General features: G+C 51.4%; 5 protein-coding genes across 5 annotated transcripts; 3 read left to right on the forward strand and 2 right to left on the reverse strand.

Moving 5' to 3' along the window:
- Positions 1-473: 473 nt before the first annotated feature.
- TIF51 (Eukaryotic translation initiation factor eIF-5A) lies at positions 474-1,303 on the reverse strand (the record flags this gene model as incomplete). The annotated part of the gene is made up of 4 exons (XM_041685173.1): positions 474-544; positions 612-744; positions 803-1,066; positions 1,292-1,303. The coding sequence occupies 4 exons, from the start codon at positions 1,301-1,303 to the stop codon at positions 474-476; spliced, it is 480 nt and encodes a 159-aa protein (XP_041539284.1).
- A 512-nt stretch (positions 1,304-1,815) lies between these two features.
- On the forward strand, positions 1,816-4,031 carry AKAW2_20459S (putative GARP complex subunit (Sac2); the record flags this gene model as incomplete). Its single annotated transcript, XM_041685174.1, has 5 exons — positions 1,816-2,676; positions 2,728-3,022; positions 3,077-3,861; positions 3,907-3,942; positions 3,990-4,031. The coding sequence occupies 5 exons, from the start codon at positions 1,816-1,818 to the stop codon at positions 4,029-4,031; spliced, it is 2,019 nt and encodes a 672-aa protein (XP_041539285.1).
- A 363-nt stretch (positions 4,032-4,394) lies between these two features.
- Positions 4,395-5,797, forward strand: AKAW2_20460S (NAD(P)/FAD-dependent oxidoreductase; the record flags this gene model as incomplete). The annotated part of the gene is made up of 3 exons (XM_041685175.1): positions 4,395-4,520; positions 4,599-4,724; positions 4,805-5,797. 3 exons carry the CDS (start codon positions 4,395-4,397, stop codon positions 5,795-5,797), a joined length of 1,245 nt encoding a protein of 414 aa, XP_041539286.1.
- Positions 5,798-6,612: 815 nt separating this feature from the next.
- Positions 6,613-7,404, forward strand: AKAW2_20461S (uncharacterized protein; the record flags this gene model as incomplete). Its single annotated transcript, XM_041685176.1, has 1 exon — positions 6,613-7,404. The coding sequence occupies one exon, from the start codon at positions 6,613-6,615 to the stop codon at positions 7,402-7,404; it is 792 nt and encodes a 263-aa protein (XP_041539287.1).
- A 110-nt stretch (positions 7,405-7,514) lies between these two features.
- AKAW2_20462A (FTFMHR domain-containing protein) lies at positions 7,515-10,342 on the reverse strand (the record flags this gene model as incomplete). The annotated part of the gene is made up of 7 exons (XM_041685177.1): positions 7,515-8,556; positions 8,601-8,725; positions 8,773-8,823; positions 8,869-8,991; positions 9,037-10,108; positions 10,161-10,215; positions 10,264-10,342. The coding sequence occupies 7 exons, from the start codon at positions 10,340-10,342 to the stop codon at positions 7,515-7,517; spliced, it is 2,547 nt and encodes an 848-aa protein (XP_041539288.1).
- Between the last annotated feature and the right edge of the window lie 123 nt (positions 10,343-10,465).

Raw genomic sequence — 10,465 nt, forward strand, 5'->3', positions numbered from 1 at the left:
TACCGTTGATGCAGGACCCCGAAAAAGTAATATCCGCATGCGCCTTATCGCCCACTGCGTAGCCTTTAATTTTCTTGCGATTAGGTTGGTACTTCATTGTTTCCGTAGGTTTCATGCACGCGTGTCTCAGAATATCGGATCTACACTGGTACGCTGCTTATCTTGTCTACGAATGACATTGGGACATGACATGTTGGGAGAAAGGTAGTTAATTTTTTATTCGTCAAACTATCGTGAAAGTGCTGAACTCAAGAACTGTTTCTCTGACAAGGCAGGATTTATGCTGCCAAATTAACGTGACCATCATGGCCAGCTCAGCGTATACCCAAGGCTAAACAGACGGATATAAGAGTACGTGGCGCCGCAGCTGCCCAAAAGGCCGTATCATCCACCTGACCAAGGGCACAGCCGAGCGAGGCTCTTCAAATACACCATGGATGACAGAGCAGTTAACGGTCCATAGACACAATAATTTAGTTGCCCTTGGGAGCCTCCTTGACATCCATGCAGACCTGCTCGCCCATGGAGGACAGGATGGTGACGTCTGGAAAGGAATTTCGTCAGTAATCATGCCAACAGCCACTTATCCAACATAAACGGGTGCTACTCACTGCAGTCCTTCTCCTCCTCGTGGAACATGCGGCGGATACGGTCGCCAACCTCACCCTCGGGAACCTTGACGTCGTCCTTGGTGTTACCGGCCTCGTCCATCAGGGAAAGGAAGTCGTCGTCAGTAACGTCAAGCTATAGCCGTGTTAGCGTGTCAAGTTTATCAAGACCGTACATGTTCCGAACTACTCACGAGCTGGTATTCCTTGCGGTAGACGTTGGGGACATCCATGTTGTGGGTGGAGGGGGACAGATCCTCAAGCTTCTTCTGGGTGAAGATATCGATGGCAACGATGTGGACCTTGGCGTGACCGTGCTTGCCAGTCTTGGAGGTGGACATCTCAACGATCTTGCAGGGGCGGCCCTTGATGACAACGTGACCGTTCTTGCGCAGGGCAGAGCACTGCATGGGGTAGGTGGCCGAGGCGCCGGCATCGGCGGACTCGAAGGTCTCGTGCTATTGAGTGTGAATATTAGCAAACTAGCCCATGATCAAGATGATAGAGGATGGCCCAAGAGTGTAGCGAAATATGCAATGTCTGCAGGAACGAGGGGGGTTGGGTGGGGGGCAGCGATCGAGATGCGAGGCCCCGAAAACACCCAACCCAACCGAGCAAGCAGGACGAAGATAGGCCGCAACTGAGTAGACCGGGAAGTTCGCAGAAGGAGAGTTAGCACCTACCTCGTCAGCCATGGTGATGGATTTTAGGGGGTATGAGGTAAAAAGTGAAAGGGAGAGGTGAGGAGGATGTTGGAATTGAGGAGGAGATTAGAGGAAAAGGAAGAGAAAAAAGCGAAGGAAGGACGAAGAGGGGGACACAGGCGAAAAGAAATCGACAAATGGACTGCGAAAAAAAGGCACTGGTTGTGGCGGGGTTTTGTGGTCGCTAGTCCCAGTCCGGTCTAGTCTCGGACAAACCACGTCCGCGGTTGCTGCAGTGCGCCGTAGCATCTCGGCCTGCTATTCCACGTATACTCCAAACGACTATAGTAATACTTAGTAGCTATCTACTCTTTATCCTCCCGTCGATAAGTATCAGCCTGGCCTCGGCCTTACCCCCGTCTTCTCGAATGTACGCTGCCGTATAATATCTCCCAGTACCCACCTGTGTTCTGGGAGAACTTCCCTCACCTCTCCACCTCACCCCTCGATGAACCCGGGGAGCTCTCCGCTATCCGCACGCTTCTCCGTGTCGGCCTCCCAAGATGTGGCTAGACCGCATTTCGGGTCATGCGACGCCCTCCGGTCCCCAATTTGATAGTCGCAGCAGCTCTCCCTTGCCTCGAAGGACCTCATCTCGCTTGGCTCCGGCTCAGAACAATCGCCCCGCCTCCAGTCGCCAAGGTTCGGCGTTGTCTCTCTTGTCGACTCCGAACGACTCATCTACTTCCCTCGCTGCGACTGCACGTGAAGGTTCCTCGCCTAAACCGAGTGCCGCAAGACCCCGCCCATCCGATGTTGCTGATCCGCTCGAGGTTTTGAATGGGATCATTGGAAAACAAGGCAAAACAAGAGACAGCTCTCCAGCGTCCGTCGCGGAAGTGAAACCCTCGGAGCTTGTGGAGGACATTGATTTCCATGGACTCAGCCTGGAAGATTTTATCGCGGAAGAAGAACAACCTAGAAGAGCATGGCAAAGTGATGTCGGCGCCCAGACCATCCAGCAGTTCGAGAAGGAAAGGGACAAATTTCAGGACCTGCACTCGGCAATCACTGGCTGCGATGACGTCTCCAAGTCAGTTGAAATGTACTTGAATGACTTTCAGAATGAATTGGGAGCTGTATCAGCAGAAATAGAGAGTTTGCAATCTCGTTCGATACAGCTGAATGCGATGCTAGAGAACCGACGGAATGTTGAACAGCTGCTTGGACCTGCTGTGGAGGAAATCAGCTTGTCTCCGAAGACCGTCCGATTAGTGGCGGAGGGACCTATTGATGAGAACTGGGTCAAGGCTCTGAACGAGATCGAGACTCGGACGGCTAGCATCGAAGCCAAGGCCTCAGGCACCAATAGTAGCAAGTCTATCGAAGATGTGCGGCCTCTGCTGGGTGATATCAAGAAGAAGGTACTGCATCCGGTATAAATTTCCTTTACAGATTGACTAACAGACATGCAGGCAGTGGAGCGGATCCGGGACTATCTGGTGTCTCAAATTCGAGCCCTGCGATCTCCGAACATCAATGCACAGATCATCCAGCAGCAGCGACTAGTTAAGTTCAAGGACTTGTACGGCTACATATCACGAGCCCACCCCACTCTCACGGGAGAAATCACTCAGGCCTACATCAATACGATGCGATGGTATTACCTGTCGCATTTCACAAGGTATCACCAAGCACTCGAAAAAATCAAGGTCTATCCGAGCGACCGGAATGAGGTATTAGGAGGGGATCCATCCTCACATAAAACAGGTGTGTTTGAGCTTGCTGCTCAGTGCATGATTTGACTGATACTGACTGGCACAGGTAACATTGTTCCCGGTGGCCGAGCTGGTTCTGCGGCGCACGACCCCTTCTCTCTCGGCAGGAGAGTCGACATACTTAGGGCAGGTAATCAAATGGCAATATCTTCCTACTTGGCAGAGGAGGACAATGCTTTCCACGGACTCGAAGTCCCTTTCCGAAACTTCAACCTTGCTCTCCTAGATAATGTTTCCGCCGAATACTCGTTCATGACCGAGATGTTCTCCACATTGGGCTTCCAACAGATATCTCGCAAGGCCGTTGAGATCTTCGAACCAGTCTTCACCCTTGGGCAGGCCCTGACCAAGCACCTGATCGAGCAGACTACAGATGCGCTCGGAGTTCTGATCTGCGTGCGATTGAACCAGCAAGCCGCTTTCGAATTGCAGCGACGCAAGGTACCGGTGGCCGACTCCTATGTCAACGGAACCAACATGCAATTGTGGCCTCGGTTCCAAGTCATCATGGACACGCAGTGCGAGTCATTGAAACGGGTAGCAGCGAACACCGGCCGTAGTGCGGTCTCCGCATTGTCTCTTGCTGGAGGAGACGATCTCAACAAGTCATTCGCACCTCATTTTCTCACTCAGCGTTTTGGACAACTCCTGCACGGCATTTTGGTGCTGAGCAGTGAAGCCGGGGATGACGAGCCAGTGGCCAATAGTCTGGGCCGATTGACCACAGAGTTTGACAATCTTCTAGCAAAGCTTAGCCGGATTGGCGGCGACGCCAAACGGAGGGAGAGGTTTCTTTACAATAATTATTCGCTTGTTCTGGCTATTATTAGTGTAAGTCGATTGATCCGCTGCGGATGCTGATGCTGACGGACGCAGGATACCCATGGCAAACTAGCCACCGAACAGAAACAGGTACGTGCCACATTGCCAATTCAAAGGATCGAACTAACAGCGTGCAGCATTTGGAAGACATGCTCAAGAACGTAGGCAAGCGTGGCTAATCGATCGACATTCGTCGATAGACCCGCTAGGTTGGTCTGAATCTGCCACTGTATATTCCATAGCCTGAGATGGCACGCCCAAATAGTCCACTGTACGATAATATGATCCATAGAAGCGACCACCCCATATAGTTAGAACATAAAGTATTACAATCAGATACCCCTGAATCAGCATACGAAATCCATGTTCCAATCTTCACCAACCAAGTATCGGGCCAGGAACATCCCCGAAGATAACGATAATAGCAGAGCTTATCGGCATCGGCACCGACGCCGACTCCGCCCGTCGTGGGGAACAACCACCACTCAAATGCTCCTCCTCACCCCAACAACCCACCCCCGTACAATGCAGGCATTGTCTAAATGATCCCACGGAGTCACCCAATTACCATGGCCACCCATATCCTCCGTTCCATTCCCAATGGTCGCCTTTTCTCGCGGCGTGCCTTCTCCAGCACTGCCGCCTCCAGGGCCGACGTCACACATGCGGTAACCAATCCCTACCAACACCATCCATCTACATTCTTGCAACAACCACAAACAGCAATCTAACACATCACTGTCAAGGTTATAGGCGCAGGGGTCGTCGGACTGGCAGTTGCGCGCCAACTAGCCATGAAAGAGGGCACATCGACAATTCTGCTCGAGAGACATGACGCGCCAGGGACGGAGACGAGTAGTCGCAATTCAGAGGTAAGCGTTCCAGACCCTAATTACAACCAATACAATTATACTCTCAAGAACAAAGCTAAGTAATGATCTCATAATGATAGGTCATCCACGCAGGCCTCTACTACGGCGCCGACACCCTCAAAACCTCCCTCTGCATCAAAGGCAAAGAGCTCCTGTACGCACTCTGCGCCCAGCACAACATCCCGCACCGCAACACCAAGAAATGGATTGTCGCCCAAACCCCAGAACAATGGGAAGCCTGTCTGCGCGTGCACGAGCATGCCAAACGCATCGGCGTCCCCACGCGCATCCTAGGCCAGGAAGAAGCGCAGCGGCGCGAACCTGAAGTGCGCGCCCTGGCCGGCATCGTGGAGAGCCCGACAACCGGCATCATCGACAGTCATTCCTTAATGACCTATCTACAAGGAGATTTCGAAGATCGCGGCGGAGACTGCGCGTTCATGACACAGGTGACGGGCATTGAACCCCTCCCTGCTAGTGAGGGCGGCGGATACCGGATCAGCGCTGTGTCAGCGGACGGGAGCGAGACGACCATCACGGCGGAGACAGTGATCAACAGTGCAGGCAATGGGGCCTGTGCGATCAATAACATGGTGATGCCGGCTGAGCGGCATCGAAAAGCTTATTTCGCCAAGGGGACGTATTTCTCTTACTCGGCTTCCACGCCGAAGACCTCGGTGCTGGTGTATCCGACTACGCTGCCGGGAACGGGCGGGCTAGGGACCCATTTGACCCTTGACATGGGCGGCAGGATCCGGTTTGGGCCGGATGTCGAGTGGGTGGAGGATCCGAGTGATTTGAGGCCCAGTCCGGCAAGGTTGCAGCAGGCGTTGCCGGAGATCAGGGCGTATTTGCCTAATGTGGATGTTGAGGCGATCGCTTTGGATTATTGTGGGATCCGGCCTAAGTTGGGGAAGGGAGGGGCGGTGAATACAGGGAAAGGGTTTCAGGATTTTGTGATTCAGGAGGAGGAAGGGTTTCCTGGGTTTGTGAATTTGTTGGGCATTGAGAGTCCTGGATTGACGAGTTGTTTGGCCATTGGGGAGAGGGTGAGAGATATCCTGTATGCTTAGATAGTTACTACTACTTTTATGTATATAGTAGATGCAGACTTGGGTTGCGTACATACTAGTCGGGAGAATATACATAGTTTGTATATCGGAGTGGAGCATGAATGTGAAACACGCAGACAAAGAATACCACACAAAGTTCTAGACAAGCCTACAAGGCGAACTTGGCAGTTCCATCATCGAACAAAAGACCTCACATAACCAAGGTCGATCAAGTCTTGTTCCGCAGGCTTAGCATGGCTGGAACACCATCAAGGACGACGCGTTGGACTCCACCTCTGATTAAGCTTCTCCATCGGCTACGTCAAGACTTGTGGCAGATTAGATACATACCCTTCAGACATTGCTAGCATATTTTGCACAGTATTCCAAGTAGAAAAAAAAATCTTATATCAAGGGAGAAAAGCGTACCTGAAATGCCAGATTACATCCAATTTCTATTTCAGTCAAATAGTAGAATGATGGGGGTAGAAATATGAAAGAATCTAGAATGAACAATCAGCGAGGAGTTACCCGATACGGAAGGGGTGTTTGCCACGCCTTTTGCCAGCAGATCCCCCGATCCCCTCAGAAGTCCAGACCCGGACTTGGATCGACGGTTACGCGTGTTCGATACTTTGAAAGTACTTATATGATATGATATTCTTTCCTTGGGTTATTTTGTAGTTCAATATATATTATCATGCTTTGCTTTACTACGTGAAAGATTGAACTGACTACTAACTTTCTTTCGTTATACTTCTCTTCTATCACATACTCATCTATACTGATACTACATCCCTGCTATCTGCCTACTATATACTACACACTCATCCACAATGACCACCCACCTACAACACCCACCATATCCTCACCATCACACCTCTTACAACCCCTACCACCCCTACACTATCCCCAACCACGCCCACGCCCACGCCCACACCCAAACCCAAACCAAGAAACAACGCTCACGTCCAAACCGACGCCAACGCCAACACCAGCACCCCACGCCCTCCTCCCCGTCCTCATCCAAAAGCAGCAACAGCAACCGCTGCTTCACCTGGCTCCTCCTCCCCCGACAAAGCAACACACACATCGCCAAAAACCGCTCTTCATTCAGCAGCTACCGGCGAGCACCATGCAAGATCGCGAATCAGCGGGTGCTAGGCGTAGGAACAGTGCAGCTCCGCGTGCAACGGGCACCGGACGACCCGCGCACGAATACTCTTGTTTTGCATGACGTGCTGCATATGCCGAATGCGAGGTGTAATGGGATTAGTGTGGCGAAGTATACGGGGGAGAGTGAGGAGGAGACGGCGTCAGAGGGGGGTAGTAGTGCTGGGGAGAGGGCGGTTGTGGAAGAGGTTGAAAATGGGGGTATTGTGAAGGTGAAGAGTGAGAGGGAGGATGGGGAGGGGTTGTGGTTTGCGAGGGGGAGGGGCTTGAATAATAAAGATGGGGACGTGGATGGGGATGATGGGTTGAGGGTTGTCTTGGCGGGGGAGAGGAGGGATGATGCTGGTGCTGCTGGGGAGGGTGGTGCTGGTGGTAAAGGGATCATGGGGGTGGTTGCGTCGAAGGAGGAATTGGAGATGTTGAGTGAGAGGGTTAGGAATCGGTCGTGGGTATAACTTATTACCCTATTTGTGGGTTATTATATTGTACATAGATTGATATACATGCTGTCGTATTCATAAATGAGATCGTAACGCAGTTGATGGCTTCAGTTCTGGTGTAGTGGTCATTCCACATCCATTAGCACATCGCTCATGATATGCAGCACATATGAAAACTTTCGTACGCTCCACTTCCCTGTATCCTTTAGCAGTCCTGCGTAGTCCAGTAGAACGCGGCGGGCTGCTTGATAGCCTCCCTGGATGGGAACACCGCGTAGGTATATCGTGCCGCCGTTTCGAATAAAATTCAATGCTGGTTCTTCAGACGGCGGGAAAGGTTGGCCTTCCCGAGGCTCCATGAAGCTGGTGAACCCCTCAGTGCCCACCTTTTGCCAATCAATATCATCGAAAAGCTCGATGGAGTGTCCACCTTGCTGCATCTCAGATGTACTTGGCACCATGAAGACGTAAAGACCCAGCACCAGTGCTGCGTAGAATAGGGAGAATACAGAATGGAACATTGTATGGTCTGATGCCCTCCTATTCGTCATTGCTCGGTAGATGTGTGCTGCATGCAAGCAAGCTCGTCTGGCAGCCGGTGTTTGCGACCATGCTGCAATGTCATCGAGTGCTTTTCGGGCAGGGCCTGGGCCAGAACGGCCAGCTGCCATGTCGAAGATTTGGGTGTCTGCTGTTAGCGTCATGCACATATTGTGCCACATGACGGCTGCGTTTGGATTGAGCCGGTCCAGCACATCGCCATATTTGCTTGTTAGCTGGAGCTGAAGTGATGGCAGACATCTTGCACGCCCGTCCATGGCATATGTATTGCAGGGGGCGAAGGGATAGCTGGCACGATTTGAAAGGAGTCGATAGTATGCTTCTGAGAGCCGCGACTGAACCATTGCTAGTACTGCATACATGCAGAAATCATCTATCGGGCTGCGAAGTGTTGGAATGTCGACATTCTCCGATGGCATCAGTATCGTAGGCATCAAGCTGACTTGGTCGCTACCGCTTAGCTGCACCCAGCGCGTGGAAGAGGTAGCTCGAAAGAGCGCTTCATCACACGGCAGTATCAGTTGAACAGAGTCTGGCACGATAATCGGACTCGTAGACATGAACGATGAGTACCAAGAGTCGAGCAGCAGTAGTCCAGTTATAAGCCTGTGATGTCAGCAAATGATTTTCCGAATGATTGTTCAACTCACCGTTTTACTGATTCTACCTTGCTCCAGGCTTTCCACCGAGTCTCAGTATTAGGGACGGCGTCGAACAGGTGCGTGTCAAGCACCTGCCCTTCCCTAGCTGCGAAGAGTCCGTGCCGCTGTGCGATCTATAAGTGTGTCAGCTGTATTCTATGGTTCTGATTGAATGCCATACCGATATGAGATTAACATAGAGCATCTGGCACTTCTCAAGGTGCTCCTTCTCCTACATAAATCAGTATAACCCAGTTTTCTTCTCAGTGAAACTTACCCCTGTCATGGCAGCCAAATTCAGAAACAGAAATGCAGCTGCAAAAGTAGACACGGTGGACATAGAACCCTCGACTCCAACTGAACACTTGGCTAAGTCTGCTGTAATACTTCCAAGCATGGACTACAACATATTAGCAACGCACACTGCATCTAGAGCTGATCATACCGAGAAGTTATTGACGACGAAGCTTAACGTGCCTTTGGTTCCCAACAGGACCATGCCAATGAGACACATGGCATAGAGCAAGGATGGACGGGCGTCTTTTGCAGAGAATGTTGGGATGTGGATAAACGGCACCAGTGGATGAAAGTCGCGGAAGAACAAATCTAGTGCCATGTCCAGGATTTCCGCAGGAGGAAAATTGGAATTGCGATGTGGTTGGGTAAAGGGCGAGACTGCAGTAGCCTCAGAAGAACGCATCTGAGATTGACCTTGGCTCTGGTTGAACATTCTGTACAGACGCTGCCTGCACTCTTCATCGACGCCGTACCTTGACCCCTGCAGGTAACCCGACGGGGCGCTGGAAGAGTGGGTTGGCCTGAAAGCGAACACATTGTCCTGGTCGCTGTAGGCTACATCATGCCATAAGCTGTTCATGAGCCGCCCAGTGTTGTTGGATGGAGCAAGCCAATAGCGCTGAACACGTGCAAACCGTTCAGTTGGAATACTACTTCCAGTGCTCAAGCTCATGCTATCAATAGATGGTCGTGGTTGCTCTGAAGAAGCAACGGTCTCCCCTAACATGCCGAAATTAGAACTCCCCCTGAGGTCTATCGATCCTTGCTGTGAGATAGAGTCCCCCTGGGGCTCCAACCAGAACTGCAGTATGTCGTTATGCAATGGATCAAGAACTGTCCCTCTGTAGCATTGCTGGTCCGGAACAGGCACGTCATTCCAGCCAAGGTAACCTTGATGCTCATTTGCCATGATCTGATTAGCTACTGGTTCAGTGCGAGGTTGATGAGCAGATACGTTGGCAAGAAAGTCCAGGGAAGTTGACTGCTGATCGAGAGCCGCGGACAATGTGAAATTGTGAGGTGCCGACGAACCATGCTGGAGCGGGCGAGCACTCTCCGCACCCATATTAAGAATGTAGTTCTGATTCCCCGCTGTCATAGTTGATGGTCGATGAGCAGGAGCTTGATTGGTAGGTGTGGCAGGAATACCAGCACCTGGTCCAACCGCTGCATTGGCAGCTGGTTGATTATGACCCCTGGCATGGCGGCTTAGGACATCACTGCAACAGTATTAGCACGTGCAGGAGTGAAAATAGTCCACAGCTTCAATACCTTCGTGAAAATCGCTTATGACAGACAGCGCATTCATAGGGCTTCTCCTTGGTATCTACTAGACGTCAGCAGGATGCAACCATATGCAGGTCGGTTGACTTACGTGAGCGTTCGTGGCGCTTGAAATGCTCCGTTTTCTTGAACCGTCGATCGCATATGGTGCACTTTCGCAACACCATCATGGTATCCTTGAGGCTTTTGGCAGAGAAGAAGAACTAAGCAGTTTGATATTTAGCTGGACATGTTGTGGTCGGCCCTCGCCATCTCCTAGAAGAAGAAGAACGGTGATGTGAGGGGAGTGCATC

The sequence above is a fragment of the Aspergillus luchuensis genome, chromosome 2 (genome assembly GCF_016861625.1).
Source record: "Aspergillus luchuensis IFO 4308 DNA, chromosome 2, nearly complete sequence".
Taxonomy (NCBI): Eukaryota; Fungi; Ascomycota; class Eurotiomycetes; order Eurotiales; family Aspergillaceae; genus Aspergillus; species Aspergillus luchuensis.